The 17,592-nt window shown below is 50.8% G+C and overlaps 2 protein-coding genes across 2 annotated transcripts; both read left to right on the plus strand.

Moving 5' to 3' along the window:
- The first annotated feature begins 2,187 nt into the window (after nt 1-2,187).
- Nucleotides 2,188-6,996, plus strand: LOC141026721 (uncharacterized). Its single transcript, XM_073503563.1, has 7 exons — nt 2,188-2,578; nt 2,945-3,132; nt 3,185-4,304; nt 4,545-4,633; nt 5,000-5,549; nt 6,159-6,247; nt 6,370-6,996. The coding sequence occupies exons 1-7, from the start codon at nt 2,188-2,190 to the stop codon at nt 6,994-6,996; spliced, it is 3,054 nt and encodes a 1,017-aa protein (XP_073359664.1).
- A 6,027-nt stretch (nt 6,997-13,023) lies between these two features.
- On the plus strand, nt 13,024-17,229 carry LOC109744292 (1-aminocyclopropane-1-carboxylate synthase 6). The gene is made up of 4 exons (XM_020303397.4): nt 13,024-13,881; nt 13,983-14,126; nt 15,527-15,687; nt 15,778-17,229. Exons 1-4 carry the CDS (start codon nt 13,399-13,401, stop codon nt 16,634-16,636), a joined length of 1,647 nt encoding a protein of 548 aa, XP_020158986.1. The 5' UTR covers nt 13,024-13,398; the 3' UTR covers nt 16,637-17,229.
- Nucleotides 17,230-17,592: the final 363 nt, after the last annotated feature.

A 17,592-nucleotide genomic window follows, 5' to 3' on the forward strand; every position in this document is an offset into this window, starting at 1 on the left:
ATGCCACTTATGTGATTTTCTGAAATACTCCCTCCGTAACATAATATAAGATGATTTTTGACACTATCTTATATTATGTGACGGGGGGTTCTTATATTATGTTACGGAGGGAGTATTAGGTAATACTCACAAACACGACAAACTTTACGGAAAATCAGAAAATGTGGCATGAATTTCTAAACAACAACAAAGGGGCCAACTGTCTAACAGTTAGAAAATTCGACTACCCCCCCCCCCCCCCCCCCTCCCCCCTTCCCTTCCCACCCACCCACACAACCTTTTGTTGTTGCTTTAAAATTCATGTTTGTATTTCTTTCCCAAACATCCCCCTCTATTCTCCCCCCCCCCCACGTACCACCCCCCGCGACCGACGGTGTTGCCACGCACGCCTCGTCCCTCCTCCCTTCGTCGTCGCCCCCGACCTTCCCTCTAATCCTCCCCAAGTACCAGATAACTCCGGTGAGCATGCACCTTACCTCCCACCCGAATTGTCAACCTCCGACCCCGCCTCTGTTTTTTTCTCGAATATGCACTAGTGTGCATATTATATATTAAAGAAGAAAGGCAAAAGCATGCCTCCACCAAGATTACAAGGGTTTCGTTACAATGGACTACTCATTACTCGCCCACCACTCTAGCCGAAGGAAGAAGGGGTCTACATTCCCTTTGAACTTGCCGGCTAGCGACCATAACCTTCCCTCCGGCCTAACCCTACCGATAAGTCCAACGATTGAAGGCGATGCCCCATCGAAAACAATCGCATTCCTATGCTTCCACAGCTCCCAAAGCACTAGTAGAAAGATAGTATGGAGATCCTTCCGATTGTTGTTGTCCATCCCCTGGTTGTCCCTTAGCCATAGGGCAAGCGAATCATGTGCCATCGGTGACCATTCCAGCTTGCCCAAAGCCTCGCATACCACCACCCATACCGATCTCGCAAACCACACACGTGAGTAGCACATGATTGATGGTTTCATCCTCCTGGTCACATAAGGGGCATGCATCCTGGTGTGGTAGCCCCCTCCTTGCAAGGCGATCCGAGGTCCAACATCTGTTTCTGAGCGCAAGCCAGGCGAAGAATTTGCATGTGGATGGGCCCCTATATTTCCAAGTCAGCTGGGCCATTGGGTCAACAGTCCGGCCCCAGAACTTCGCTGCGTACGCGGATCGTACGGAATAATGACCGTTGGGCTCCCATGACCAGGCAACAGAGTCCGGCACGTCCATCTGCGGCTCCCATGTGCTCACTCTAGTCCATAGCTCCAGGAATTCATGTAGTTCATGTACCCCGATGTTAGGGCCAATCTCCATTGCCCAAGCCCCATCCTCAATGGCCGGGGCAACCATCATTGTCGCCTTGATCCGTGGTGGAATTCTGCTGTATATAGTTGGGGCAATCTTCTTGTGCCCTCCTGCCTCTGTTTGAGGCGCTGCGGTGTCTCTAGCTTCGAATTTTTTCCGTGTGAGGCCTCATTGGCGTCCTCATGCGCCTTGTTGCGCTCGCCGCGACGCCGTCATCTTAGGCATCGGGGCTACGTCTCCTCTTCTCACCCAAACCAACTAATCCAAAAAAAACAGGCAACTTAATTACGAATAGCTATTGTGAACAAGAAAAGATTCGCTGTATGTCATCACGTACTTACGTGGTACAACGTCATTTGTCGTAGACTTGCGGCATGGTTTGGTTTGTTGTTTTTCAGTCCGGCAAAGGGTCGGCAGGTCCGAGAGAGGAGCTGGAGGAGACAAGAGCCGAAGCCAGATGTCAGCAGCCCTGACAGGCCGGCCCCCACGTCCAGCGTCTCGCCTCCACCTGCACCAGGACTGCGACCACAGCGCACCCGGAGGCCCAACACGCGAGTCACTAGACCGGCCTGGGTCCAGTGAAGCCCAGCAACTGCACTACTTATGCATCAGCTCGCTACACTCAACCCATCCAGTGGATCAACGGCGGCGGCACCGGCTTTCCCTTTTGTTCCCCTTCTCTCTGTATGAACCCTAGCTCGATCGAGATCCTTGTAATCGCCACTGCCTGTACTCTGAGAGATTGTTGCCAGTTAAATATATAGATCCCAATCCTTGCTCCTAACATCTGGTATCAGAGACCACCCACTACCCTTCCACCCTCCCGATCTGGCGTTGTTTGTGGAAACAAGGCGCCTCTGACAAGCTCGCGGCCAGATCGAAGCCATGGATCCTACCATGAAGGAGTACATGGAGAAAATCACCAGCTCCATGGACGAGTTCCGCGTCGAGCTCCGCAACAACACAGCAGCGGTGCACGCGAACACCGCCAAGCTGGACGATCTACTCACTTGGCGGCCCGATCTCGAGCGTCATGTCGCCAAGCTCTCCGATGCGGTGGCGGATCTGCAGCAGGGGCGCACGCCTGCGGCGGCGGCGTCCGGTGTGGCGGCAACGGGCCTTCCTCTCCGGGAGCCCAACCTCCACTCGATCGGCGCGCAACCAGAGGCCGCGATCCGAGTGCAGGAGCTGCCTCACGGGTCCATGGACCACGGCGACGCATTCCTTCACCGGGAGAAGGCGCCGGTAACTCCGCCGGCGTCTCTCCCGGGCATAGGTGAGTGCCCGAACCCATCAGCTGTTCCAGCCCTTTCACCCTTCGCGCACGCTAGCCAGCTTCTTGGAGGCCTGGGATAGTCACATCCCTCGATCTGTTTTCCTCAATTCTCTGGTGAAAATCCTAAGCTATGGAAGACCTTGTGCGAGCAGTATTTTGCAATGTTTGCAATTCACACCTCTTTTTGGGTCCCGATGTCCGCGTTGAATTTCACCGGCCCTGCATCGGTTTGGTTGCAATCCATCCAACGCAAAATATCTGAGTATGATTGGGAATCGTTTACAGCATTGCTCTGTACTCGATTTGGGCGTGATCGCCACCAACTCTTAATTCGTCAGTTCTATACCATTCGTCAAACCTCTTCAGTGTCTGATTATATAGAGCGTTTTGAGTTGATTATTAATCATCTTGCTTCATACTCTGACACAATTCATCCTTATTATTATTTGACTCGATTTGTCGAGGGGCTCCGTGTCGACATCCGAGCCGTGGTGCTGATTCAGAGGCCGGCTGACCTGGATACAGCGTGCTCGCTTGCTCTGCTCCAAGAGGAGGTGACCGAGAGCGTTCATCGGCCGCGTTCGCCACCACCAATGCAACGCGCAGCTGACGCCACTCTTCGGTCAGGAGTTCCTCTGCCTCTACCTCCACCACCAGCAAGACCTGCTCCACTTCCGGCTCCTAATGCAGCAGTGGACCGTCGTGGCATCGATGCTGCCCCGAGTGGACAGTTCCAAGGTCAAGGCACTCAGGGAGTACCGTCGTGCTCGAGGGCTGTGTTTCAAGTGTGGCGAGCGGTGGGGGCATGATCACACTTGCCCCACCACTGTCCAGTTGCACGTCGTGGAAGAACTGCTGGAGTTATTTGGCATCGACACCGTGTTTGATACAGGGCAACAACAAGCATCAGAACCGGAATGCGATACAGTGATGGCCATTTCTCGCCAAGCTCTCACAGGAGGAGTTTCGCCTAAGGCGTTCCAACTGCATGCCTGGATCCAAGGCCGGGAGATTCTTATGTTGGTTGATTCAGGAAGTTCCACTTCTTTCGTGGATGAGCAATTGGCCACACAGCTCACTGGGGTTGTGGCTTTGCAAACACCAGGGCGTGTCCGTGTGGTAGGGGGTGGTGAACTAATATGTTCTTCAGTTATTCCTCACTGCAATTGGTTTTCTCATGGCCATGAATTCACAACTGATATGAAGGTGTTACCTCTTGGCACTTATGATGCAATCTTAGGCATGGATTGGCTGGAGGATAATAGCCCAATGACTGTGGACTGGCAAGCTAAACGGATTGAGCTGCGTGTGAAGGGCAATATAGTGTGTCTGTCTGGTCACCCGTCTACAACCACTTGCACTGTGATCAACAGCTCGCAGTTACACAGTTTATGTCGTCAGGGAGCCATCTCTCACATGGTGCAGCTACATCACGTCGAGTTGTCGGCTGAAGAACACGCAACAATTCCTCCTTCAGTCAAAGAGGTAGTTGATCAGTTTGAGGATGTCTTCGGGGAACCCACCAGTCTACCTCCTCGGCGCAAGTCTGACCATCACATTCAACTAATCCCAGGTGCTCAACCTGTCAACATCAGACCCTATCGCCACAAACCAGAGCACAAGACAGAAATAGAAAAGCAAGTCGATGAACTGTTGCAGTCAGGCGTGATACGAAGAAGCAAAAGCCCCTTTGCTTCTCCAGCTATCTTAGTAAAGAAGAAAGATGGTACATGGCGCCTTTGCATAGACTATCGTCACCTTAATGCTATGACGATAGTTTCAAAATACCTTGTGCCAATCATTGAAGAGCTGTTAGATGAACTTCACGGAGCCAAGTGGTTTTCCAAACTGGATTTGAGAGCCGGCTACCATCAGATACGGTTAGTGGAAGGGGATGAACACAAAACGGCCTTCCAAACTCACTCAGGGCATTTTGAGTTTTTGGTCATGTCATTTTGCTTGGCAGGTGGACCAGCAACCTTCATTGAATCCATCCAAGACACTCTGCAGCCTGTGTACCGTGTTTGTGTGCTGTCCTTTTTCGACGACATCCTGGTATTCAGTAAAAGTTTGGAGGACCATGTTAAACACTTGCGCCAAGTTTTCCAGTTGCTCCAACGAGACCAATGGAAGGTCAAACTCTCCAAGTTTTCGTTCGGCCAGCAATAGCTCTCTTACCTGGGTCATGTGGTCAGCGCTGAAGGGGTTGCAACCGAGCCTAGCAAGATTACGGCAGTACAAAATTGGCCGATTCCAACTGATGTTAAGGAAGTACGATGTTTTCTGGGCTTAGCAGGATACTACAGGCGTTTTGTTCGCCACTTTGGGATCATTGCTCGACCCCTTTTCAATCTGTTGAAGAAAGGGACACCCTTTGTCTAGACTGAAAGCACAGCTGAAGCATTTCGTCTACTGAAACAGCATCTCATATCCGCTCCAGTTCTTGCTCTCCCGGATTTCACCAAGCTGTTCGTGATTGAAACGGATGCCTGCGATGCTGGGATTGGTGCTGTTCTGCAACAAAATGGTCATCCAATTGCTTTCATGAGCAAGGCCCTGTGCCCACGGTATCGCGGACTCTCAACCTATGAGAAGGAATACTTAGCCGTGGTGGTGGTCGTCGACCAATGGAGACCTTATCTCCAGCACAACGAGTTTGTGATACACACGGATCAAAAGAGCCTAGTTCACCTGGAGGAGCAACATCTGACGACGCCATGGCAGCAAAAGGCCTTCACAAAACTCCTGGGCCTCCGTTACACCATCAAGTACAAGAAAGGAGTGGAGAACGGCGCAGCTGATGTTCTTTCTCGAGCCACTCATGCAGACTCTCTGAACTCCATTTCTTCCTGTCAGCCAGCATGGATGGCAGATATCATTACCAGTTATATCACTAATCCTCAGGCACAAAAGCTCCTGGAACAACTCGCAGTGCGCCCTGATCCCAAAGGTTATTTTGCTCTGGACAAAGGTATCCTGTGCTTTTGAGGGCGTATTTGGCTCAGGGGCAACACCTCCATGCAACAACAGATCATTGCAACCTTTCACGATACACCCATGGGGGGGGGCATTCGGGCTTTCCTGTGACTTATCGGCGCGTACGTCAACTGTTCGCGTGGCCAAAAATGAAGACTCACATCCTCCAATATGTGAAGTGTTACCAAGTATGCCAGCAAGCCAAACCTGATCGAGCACCCTACCCAGGGTTGCTGGAGCCCCTACCTGTGCCTAAAGAATCATGGGAATTCATAAGCATGGATTTCATTGATGGTTTGCCTCAGTCAGGAAACGACAACTGCATATTGGTTATTGTGGACGAATTCACCAAGTTCGCCCACTTCCTGGCTCTCTCTCACCCTTACACAGCGTCAAAAGTGGCCCTCCTCTACATGAATCACATCTATCGGCTGCACGGATTCCCAGGGGCAATCATATCAGACCGTGATCCCGTCTTCATAAGTCACTTTTGGCAAGAACTCTTCAAATATGTGGGCACCGGTCTGCGAATGAGTACAGCCAATCACCCACAAACCGATGGACAAACGGAACGGGTCAATCAATGTCTTGAGACATTTCTCAGGTGCTTCACTCAAGCCTGTCCTCGCCGCTGGAGTTACTGGATTCCCTTGGCGCAATATTGGTACAACTCTTCATTTCACTCAGCTATTGGTATGTCTCCCTTTCGAGCTATGTACGGGCACGAACCGCGCCAATGGGGCATTACAGCAGCCTCGGCATGTACCGTTCCCGCTCTTCGTTCATGGCTGGATGAGAGAGCCGCGGTACAACAGCTAATCCAACAACAACTTCATCGCGCCCGCAACCTCATGAAACAACAAGCCGACAAGAAGAGATATTTCCGTGTCTTCAACGTCGGCGATCAAGTCTTCCTCAAGCTTCAACCTTACATCCAGACGTCTGTTGCAACGAGAGCTAACCACAAGCTCTCGTACCGGTTCTTTGGGCCTTACCGCATCATCTCTCGTGTCAATGAAGTCGCCTACAAATTGCAACTGCCTGGCCATTCTCAAGTGCACCCTGTCTTCCATGTGTCCCAGCTGCGACGTGCTCTGCTCCCAGGTACTTCCTCGTCTACTGAATTGCCTGAATATTCTGACATTCCTGCTGTGCCAACTTCAGTCCTGGAGCGGCGTTGGCGCAAACGCCGCGGTGCTATGGTGGAGCAAGTTCGGATCCGCTCGTCCAATCCTGCAACTGTGCCAGATTCCTGGAAAGACAAGGAAGCTCTACGCGCTCGTTTCCTGCAGCGGAGGCTTGGGGGCAAGCCTCGTCTCAAGGAGAGGGGGATGTCAGCAGCCCTGACAGGCCGGCCCCCACGTCCAGTGTCTCGCCTCCACCTCCTGTACTCTGAGAGATTGTTGCCAGTTAAATATATAGATCCCAATCCTTGCTCCTAACACCACATGCCGGTGGACGTCCGTCAGCTCGATCGTTCGCGTCGCGTGTGGTCGGCGTTGCAGCTCCCCACCATCGACAGGCCACCACGGACGATGGGGGAGAGCGCCCTTGCTATGTTCCAAGACCTCCGTCTGTCTGTCCGGCGACAGCGGCGTCGGACCGACAGCCGCCCTGACCCCACCCACTGGAGTACTACTACTGTTAATGTACAACTAACTAACTCCTCTAAACGGGATCTGGGGTACGGCCTCACCACCTGTCTGACAAAGATTTGACAGAGCAAAACAGTCACCAGATCAATTTGGTTGCCCATACATACATACGGTCTCCGTGCATCTGGCCATTGATCAGACCCACGGTGTACGCCTACTATGTTATGTTTGTGGTTGGAACAGGGTACGGACAAGAAGGGAGGCAATCCTATCTACTCCCTCCGTCCGAAAATACTTGTCATCAAAATGGGTAAAAAGAGATGTGTCTAGAACTAAAATACATCTAGATACATCCCTTTTTGTCCATTTTGATGACAAGTATTTTCGGACGGAGGGAGTATCATTGCGAGCAAGCCAGGTTCCTTTTCCATTCACAGAAATTAAAAAAAAAAAGAAGGGCCTAGAAAAATCTCTTGTTTCCCCGTAGACACGAGCCGCGCGATCTAGGTTCAACGAATGTGGACCTACCTAGCTCGATGCTTCTTGCTCAGTGGGATCCTGTCGTCGCCTCGATCGAGTCTTCATGCATGCCGCCTACCTTCCCGGCGCAGCCAGCACCACCAACAAGGTAGTAGACGGTACCGTGTGTGCACCCCTCGCTCGCCTCCTTTTTCAACAAGGAGCGTGGTATGGTATACTCGCTTTTGACTTGCGACGGGCGTGTTGGAGATGCAAAAAAGCCGCTGGACAGCGCCGACATCAACATGCATGGAATGTAAGTACGTACGAGGTGAAAACTAAAGCGCGTATCCATATATTTGTCGAGGTGAAAACTAAGGCGGCGAGCGAGGAAGAGGGACTGACACGTGAGAATCGAGTCGCCAAAGAATAAAGCGAAAAGGAAAAAAGACAAGGAAGGTGACAAGAGCCACTCTCGTTTTCTGTGGCTGGCTTCGGAAGCTTCTGTACTGCTGCCATCCCATCCCTCCTCTTTAAAAATGAGCCCGTTGTTTGCTACGGCCCTCGGAGCACGGTGAGGCCAAATGATCCTGGGTTGGCCTCGGCTTGGCTTTTTCTTTTTTTGAGGTGAAGGCTTTGGCATGGCTCGGGTGGGCGCAAACAAGAGCCGCGCAGGTGCGTGTGCTGCGTCACGATGCCGCCGTACGGCCAGAGACCTCGATGCAGTTTATGTACTCCCTCCGTCCCGAAATATTTGTCATCAAAATGAATAAAAGAGGATGTATCTAGATGTATTTTAGTTCTACATACACCCCCTTTTTGTCCATTTTGATGACAAGGTTTTTCGGACGGAGGGAATTGTTTTTCTTTAAATGAGCTTATTTATTGTTGTTTCCACAAGGACCGCGGGCGGAACCACGACTAGCCGGAACGGAACGGGCAGAGGCACCGGACCTGGTGGTCACCGTCGATTTATAAAACTTCGTTGTTCCTTGGTTCCTGCAACATTACAATTTTCGTTTGGAAATCATCAAAATTATTATAAAAATTCATCTTAAGTACTTCCTCCGTCCGAAAAAGCTTGTCCCTCAAATGGATGTATCTAGCACCAAGTTGTTGAGAGATACATCCATTTGAGGGACAAGCTTTTGGTGCTAGATACATCCATTTGAGGGACAAGCTTTTTCGGACGGAGGGAGTACAAAGCATCTCAAACATAAATAACAAACTGAGATTCCGAGACCACCAAACGACCACGGCTGAACGAGCCACTGACGGAGCCGACTTGACCTTGTCGACGACAGCCGGGAAGTCTTCATGCACGTGACCCTAAGGAACAGCGGCCTGGAGTTGCGGTACTCGCGGTTGGAACCCTTGCATAGATCTGAAGCACCCGCCACCAAATCTCGATACATAGAAACCCTAATCTCACCGTCTAAGGAGACGAAAGTAATCTATGCCCTAGCTCCGTCGACTACATCTAGACAGACACACACGAGGAGGATTGGAGCCCGGTAGACGAACTCGAAGAAGAAGCGTCACCATCAACTCGAGCGCCACACTTGCGAGGACTGAAAAAACCTAACCTAATAAACTACTAACCTAAGCGGAGGCATCAGGATTCTCCTCCCTGCCATCGGCAACCGAGCGGTAGGCAGAGGGGATGCGAATCCACGGGCTACTCGGTGAAGTTTGGAGGAGAAACTTTGCCCTAGCTGTCTACGGCTAAAGGAGGAAAAAACAAAGATATCCAAACACAACCTTGCGACATTACATTTTAACTACGTGTTTGTAGTATGTACTTCTCTTTGTTTTAAAGGAAGCTATGAAGCCATCATATGCATCTGGCTTCATTTATAAGCTTATAGATCTTCGAGAAGAAAAAAAAAGAGAAATGGTATTAGCCTATTTGTCACATCATGAATCTATAATGTCAGCAAAATTCAACTCCAAAATTGAGAAACAAAGGTATAACAAAAATTGATACCAACAGTGACAGTGGGCTTCCCCACAAAAAAAGTGGTAGTGCGATGTACTTAAAGCCCAACTTACATCATGTACATAAAGCGAAGTCTTGTACCCATTCACCCCCTATGTTCTCGTGACTCGGGCGATCAGGGTTTCTCGCCTCTTGTCGATGTTGGAAATATGCCCTAGAGGCAATAATAAATGGTTATTATTATATTTCTTTGTTCATGGTAATTGTCTATTGTTCATGCTATAATTGTATTGTCCGGAAATCGTAATACATGTGTGAATACATAGACTACAACGTGTCCCTAGTAAGCCTCTAGTTGACTAGCTCGTTGATCAACAGATAGTCATGGTTTCCTGACTATGGACATTGGATGTCATTGATAACGGGATCACATCATTAGGAGAATGATGTGATGGACAAGACCCAATCCTAAGCATAGCATAAAAGATCGTGTAGTTTCGTTTGCTAGAGCTTTTCCAATGTCAAGTATCTTTTCCTTAGACCATGAGATCGTGCAACTCCCGGATACTGTAGGAGTGCTTTGGGTGTGCCAAACGTCACAACGTAACTGGGTGACTATAAAGGTGCACTACGGGTATCTCCGAAAGTGTCTGTTGGGTTGGCACGGATCGAGACTGGGATTTGTCACTCCGTGTGACGGTGAGGTATCTCTGGGCCCACTCGGTAATGCATCATCATAATGAGCTCTATGTGACTAAGGCGTTAGTCACGGGATCATGCATTGCGGTACGAGTAAAGAGATATGCCGGTAACGAGATTGAACAAGGTATTGGGATACCGACGATCGAATCTCGGGCAAGTAAAATACCGATTGACAAAGGGAATTGCATATGGGATTGATTGAATCCTCGACACCGTGGTTCATCCGATGAGATCATCGTGGAACATGTGGGAGCCAACATGGGTATCCAGATCCCGCTGTTGGTTATTGACCGGAGAGGCGTCTCGGTCATGTCTGCATGTCATCCGAACCCGTAGGGTCTACACACTTAAGGTTCGGTGACGCTAGGGTTGTAGAGATATGTGTATGCGGAAACCCGAAAGTTGTTTGGAGTCCCGGATGAGATCCCGGACGTCACGAGAGGTTCCGGAATGGTCCGGAGGTGAAGAATTATATATAGGAAGTTCAGTTTCGGCCACCGGGAAAGTTCCGGGGGTTACCGGTATTGTACCGGGACCACCGGAAGGGTCCCGGGGGTCCACCGGGTGGGGCCACCTATCCCGGAGGGCCCCGTGGGCTGAAGTGGGAAGGGAACCAGCCCCTAGTGGGCTGGGCGCCCCCCCATGGGCCTTTCCCCATGCGCCTAGGGTTGGGAACCCTAGGGTGGGGGGGCTTCCCACTTGCCTTGGGGGGCAAGGCACCCCCTTTCCCCCTTTGGCCGCCGCCCCCCTTGAGATCCCATCTCCTGGGCCGGCGCCCCCCAGGGCGCCTATATAAAGGGGGGGAGGGAGGGCAGCAACACACAGCCTTGGGCGCCTCCCTCTCCCCCTGCAACACCTCTCTCTCTCTCTCTCTCTCTCTCTCGCAGAAGCTCGGCGAAGCCCTGCCGGAGACCCGCTACATCCACCACCACGCCGTCGTGCTGTTGGATCTCCATCAACCTCTCCTTCCCCCTTGCTGGATCAAGAAGGAGGAGACGTCGCTGCACCGTACGTGTGTTGAACGCGGAGGTGCCGTCCGTTCGGCACTCGGTCATCGGTGATTTGGATCACGGCGAGTACGACTCCGTCATCCACGTTCATTGGAACGCTTCCGCTCGCGATCTACAAGGGTATGTAGATGCACTCCTTTCCCTTCGTTGCTAGTACACTCCATAGATGCATCTTGGTGAGCGTAGGAAAATTTTAAAATTATGCTACGATTCCCAACAGTCGTCACCGACGCAGGTTTGCCTCGTCTCCTATGGCCTTTATGTAGGCGCGGTGGACCTTGGTCCTTGTCGACGGGAGGGCTCCTGCTCCGTTTTTAAGGGCGTGTCCGGGAGCCCTCCGTTCCCAGAAAATCTTCAACTCCAACGCCACAAATCCAGCCCCAGCTTCTCACGATCGATCCTGGAGTGAGCGATCCGTTCGGCGTCACGGCTTCTCGCTCGGGCGAGGGAGCGAGCCTCAAGCCCATGAAATCACCTCTTTGTGGCCCATCAGTAGCAGGCTGGCAATGCAAAAGGTTGGAAAAAGTTGGGCTAGGCCATAAGCCTGGTCGGGGAGGGACTGCTCGCAGGAGAGAGACGACATGCGAGCGAATCAGTACATGATGCTTGGTCGAGCGAGTCACTTGGCGGTGGCAGCACAAAGTAATTTTCTTCAACTCCCGCTTCCTAGTTTCTGTGGAGCTCAGTTTTTCCAACTCCACTGATCCTGCAATTTTGCACTGCGCCGGGTCGCCCGCTTCTATATGGAATAGCCAGGAGTTGACCCGTTCTGGTGCGCTCCAGTCCTGGAGTTGAGGATTTGGGAAGTCGGTGAGCTGCCGAACACGCCCTAAGTGTCACAAGGATCTCCACGCCTAGCCCTCATCCTGGTGGTGCGTGTAGCATAATCGGAGGGCATATGAAGGTAAGTCGCCTGCAGATCCCACATGATTCACTTCATTGACATTTGTCCTCTGTAGATCTATGTGGATCAGTCTTTGTTCTATGTGTTTGTGTGTCTATAGGTTGGATACTTTCGTTCTACGCTTCTCTTCATTGGCGATGGTTACTATCCTGGTGCACTGGTCTTGTGAGGCCCGAGCTTAGCATGACTACTTCCCGAGTGTCATCCAGAGGGGATATGAGGTCCTGTGTCTCCCCGATGAGAGGGCCATACCGTGATCGACCCAGCCTCTCGCTCCTCAGCACCTGCCTCGCGCCCTGGTTGTCCGCTTCCCACACAACCTTCCGGCCGGGCACCCACCTCCACCGTTGACGGGATTGGTTTAGATTATTTTCAGTTTTTTTTGGTGAACTTGGGATAAACTTTGAAAGTTCAAAAAAAAGAATAGCCATGTCGACGGGATGTTCGATCCAAACCTCGAAGGTTTTGCTCTTTGTCACTGTGGTATCCGGTTGTGGTTGCTGGTTGAACGCCAAGGACCAAGTGAAAAGTGGAGATTGTTTGTCACGAAATTGAAAAGGAGGATTGTATCTATTCTCATTCTCACATGGAAAACGGGGCGGAGGGAGCACGCCGTAACTTTTGCGGTTCGGTCCCCCTCGGCCGCATGGAACGCACACGGCTTGGAATTCTGAAATAAATTCAGGACCAATGGGAGCACCAAGATTTGATCTTTGGCGTGCTGGGATACCGCCGTGCGCTCTTGTCATTATAGTATCCGGCTATGGTTGGTTGTTGAACGCTAGTGACGAAGTGAAAAGGGGAGATTGTTTGTCACGAAGAGAAAAAGGAAGATTGTTGCTATCCTCGTTCTCACACGGAAAACGGGCGGAGCACGCCGTAACTTTTGCGGTTCGGCCGCATCTGAGCCTCCGCCGAGAGCCACGAGCTGTCCTTGGCCTGGCCTCGCCTCGGTTGGCCCCAACCCCAACGGAATTACCGCCGCCGCCGTCTCGTCAGAACCGGCAAGACGCCAAACCCGGCGCCCCTCCCCCCCTCGGCCACCCACCCCCACCCCACCCCACCCAGCTGGCCCCCTCTCCCAAACCCCAGAATCCCCCGCCCCTCCCTCCCGCCCGCCCGCGCCAACCCAACCCAATCCCGCGCGCCACACGCATGCCCGGCAGCAGGGCGGCGTCGACGGCGAGGACGACGACGACGACGCGGCGCCACCGCGGGCGCCGCGCGGGCCGTCCATGAGCAGGAAGGGCGACCGCGCCGACAAGAAGCCGCACCCGAGATCACCGCGCGGCGCCGGGGGCGACAGGGAGGGCGGCGGCCGGCAGCGGAGGGCGGACGGGGGGATGCGCATCGTGGTGCCGCTGCAGGGGGTGGTGCAGGGCCGCGGCGGGCTCGTCCTCGGCTCCCTCATCCCCTGCGCCCTCTTCTACTTCCTCCAGCTCTACATCAAGCGCAACCGCCCGCCGCCGGGCTCCCCCACCGCGGCCTCCTCCGCCGCGCCCGCCGCGGCGGGCCCGCTCTCGCCGATCCACCGCTCCCTCTCGCGGGGCCTGCTCTCCCCGCGCGCGCTCCCGGCCCTCTCCGCCCGCGGCGCCCTCGTGCGCGCCGGCGACGAGGACTCGCTCTACTACGCCGGCCTCCGCCGCTGCGCCGACGACCCCTACCACCCCGCCTCCAACCCCTCCGGCGTCATCCAGCTCGGCCTCGCCGAGAACCACGTCAGCGCCCCTCCTCCCTCCTCCCCCCATTCCTGCTCCGTTCTAGAAATCAGCGTCCATAGATAGATTGACGCAGTTGGTGCCTGCTGATGATTGTGCAGCTGTCCCTGGATTTGGTGAGGGAGTGGATGGAGGAGCACGCGGGGCCGGCGATGACGCCGAGCGGAGGCGCCGAGGAGAGGGACCTCACCATCAGCGGGCTCGCCACGTACCAGCCATACGACGGGATACTTGCCTTGAAGATGGTAAGCCTAACGGAACCAGCCCCTGATTCTCATTCTCATTCCTTCCATCCCATCCATAAAAAGGCTACCAATTATGTTAACTCCGGCAACGTCAAAATTAAGTGCTGCCGGAATCTTCCTTTTCCTGATTCCATCGACAGAAACAGCCAGTTTAACAATTCACTTCTCTTTGATTCGCATCAAGTTTTCTACAATCTGCAGTCGTTCGTTCCAACTTGTTTGTGTCCTTGGAGCTGTATGATAATTAGTTTGATAAATACACTTGAGAATTAACTTATTTGTGTCCACTGAACAATATGATAATTAGCCTGCGTCACATTGATAAATACATTTGGTATCTTCAGTTTTTGTCTTTCAACTATGCTATCTTTGGCATTAGTAGTACCACTGCTCTGATTTGGTAGCGTGGGCCTAGGCGGTTACCCACAGTTCTGGATCAGCTCAATCGAAGAACAGTAGTGTCCAGTCAATTATTGAACCTACAAATAATCGTAGCAATTCCGCTAGAATTTTGTGTGGTTAAGCCTGGAGTGAGGTATGATTGTTGACGTGATGTTGCGTAATTTGCTTCGTTTCCTCTTTTGAATTTTTGTGGCCATATACATGTTATCTGCATCTCACTGATATGTGCCAAAGAGTCGCTATCTCATGTCTGTTTGCTCTTGGTTGTCAATTTTAGTTTTCTTGGTTGCAATGATGCCATCTGTCAACTATTGACTTCCCAGACATTGTCATTTTGATCAGCTCATTCCTGAAACAACAATTGATTTTGAAGAGTTTCAGTTCCCTGATCCCGTGTCTTTGTAGCTGCTGTCAACTGTGTGAATCTGAACTGAAGGCATACTTGTAGATAGATCAGACCTTGGAGATTAATCTAGATGATATGTTGCTAAAACAGCGCACAACTCCTATTTTAGAATTGGAGCTGCCTTTTTGTTTTGCTTATTTTTCTGTCTTTTATTATAGCCTTTTAGTGGATGATTTCTATCGAAATCAGTTAAGGAATCTAACCAAGCCATTCTGCATTGTCATGCTTCTATGAAACTTGCCTCTTGACCTCATTTCTGGTGGTTATTTTTCAAGATTAATACTGAAACAATAGCGTATTTTAAAAGGTGCTGTCATGCTGATATATCAGAAAATAAATTTAATGATGAGCCCCTTGGGCACACGTCATGCAGAAATTGTGCTGAGATGCCACTCTGTTTTCCGCATTAATATGTTGTTGCTTGTCCTACACTATTAGCTAGATGGTCATTAAGTTAGCACAAAAAGCTCTAAGTCTTTATTAGTATAGTTTGAATCTGGCACCAGATAATGAAACTAGTTTCCATGGCTAACCTTTTTGTTTTTCCTCATGGGGTAATTTTCCTATATAAACTGTTTGATTTCATTTTCAGGCTGTTGCTGGATTTATGAGGCAAATAATGCAAGAGTCAGTATCCTTTGATCCATCTCAAATGGTGATAACATCTGGTGCAACGCCTGCAATGGAAATACTGAGCTTCTGTCTTGCTGATCCAGGAAATGCATTTCTTGTTCCGTCACCGTACTACCCTGGGTATGTCTATCTTCCTCGCTCTCAGGTGCGTTTATAATCATGGTTTGGTGTTCAGTGCGAAGTCCTGAATTTGTGACTTTGTTTCCGCAGGTGGGACAGGGATATAAAATGGCGAACCGGTATTGAGTTGATTCCTGTTCCTTGCCGTAGCACCGACAACTTTAACATCAGTATCACTGCTCTAGAAATAGCGTATAATCAGGCAAAGAAGCGAGGGGTGAGGGTTCGTGGGGTTCTCATATCTAATCCTTCCAACCCCACAGGAAGCTTTGTGCCCAAGCAAACACTGCGCGATCTTCTAGATTTTGCTACAGAGAAGAACATACACTTGATTTCTGATGAAGTATTTGCCGGTTCAACATTCGGAAGTGGTGAATTTGTCAGTGTGGCAGAGCTCGTGAACGAGCTAGAAGACTTTGACAGAGGCAGGGTTCACATAATCTACGGGCTCTCAAAAGACCTATCTCTTGCAGGGTTTCGAGTCGGAGTCATATATTCGTATAACGAAAGCATTGTGGAGGCAGCTGCCAAGATTGCCAGATTCTCATCTGTGTCGACCCCGACCCAGCGCCTTCTTGTTGCCATGCTTTCGGACCAGAAGTTTATTTCAAATTACCTGAAAGTTAACAGAGAGAGGCTGCGCAAGGCGTACAATCTGCTCGTTGATGCTTTGAAACAGGTGGGCATCGAGTGCTTCAAGAGCAGCGGAGGGTTCTACTGCTGGGCAGACATGAGCAAGTTCATCCGGTCTTACAGTGAGAAAGGGGAACGCAGGCTTTGGGACAGGCTGTTGGAGGAGGCGAAGGTCAATGTCACCCCAGGTTCATCTTGCCATTGCATTGAGCCTGGTTGGTTTAGGTGCTGTTTCACAACGTTGAGGGAGCAGGATATTCCTGTGGTGGTGGAAAGGCTCAGGAGGGTCACAGATGGCCACAAATCAAACCGCTGAAACGCCTAGAGAACTCCTTTTGGGCCTGTAGGGTGTCAAGAAATAACTGCTTCGCCAGGTGCTTCGAAGAAAACGCAGGAACACACAGGGAAAAAATGCCTACCTGTTCCGATAAGAGGGATTCCGTCTTGGCATCTACCATTGGGGTAGGTTTGAAACTGACAATTGTTGGAAACAGTCATGCCTTTGGTGGTGGAACAAAGAACAGGGATCATGTTCATATTGGTCATGTCCTCTCTGTTCCTGTTGAATCCAAGCACGGCAGCTCTTCGGAAGGTTGTAATTGTGTCGATTCTCATCTGCTTCCCTGTAGGTGTCACAGGCGGTAAATTGTCCGTCTTATGGTAGGCGTGGGCCAAGTCTTGTGTTCATTCGCCTGTTAAATCCTGTTATCCTCTTTTTTTTTTGGCAATTTTGTTCTTTGGTAACATAAGTTAGTGTCGAGGAATTCAGTTTCTTCTGTTCTTGTCATCTGTAAAGTATCCAGTTTGTGAATTCAGGTTCTTTCTCCTCTGGCAATTTTGTTCCTTGGTGACATAAGTTGGTGTTGAGGAATTCAGGTTCTTATCATCTGTAAAGTATCCAGTTTGTGACGGCGTTGTTGACGCACCGCATCGCGTTGCGTTGCGTCATCAAAAGTATAACTCCGTCCTAAAAAGATTGTCTTAGATATATCTAGGTACGGATGTACTCCCTCTGTAAACTAATATAAGAGCGTTTAGATCATTACTTTAGTTATCTAAACGCTCTTATATTAGTTTACGGAGGGAGTATCAAACGCTAAAATGTGTCTGAATACATCTGTATCTAGACAAATCTAAGACAAGCTTTTTCGGACGGAGGGAGCATTTATTTGTTCACTAGGTAGTATGATTTTTCAGTTTTGTTTCTTATGGACTAATGTTCCCCAACGGGAAAGCTCAGTGATGAAATTTACTCAAATTCGTGTGGGCTGT

This window comes from Aegilops tauschii, chromosome 7 (genome assembly GCF_002575655.3).
Source record: "Aegilops tauschii subsp. strangulata cultivar AL8/78 chromosome 7, Aet v6.0, whole genome shotgun sequence".
Taxonomy (NCBI): Eukaryota; Viridiplantae; Streptophyta; class Magnoliopsida; order Poales; family Poaceae; genus Aegilops; species Aegilops tauschii.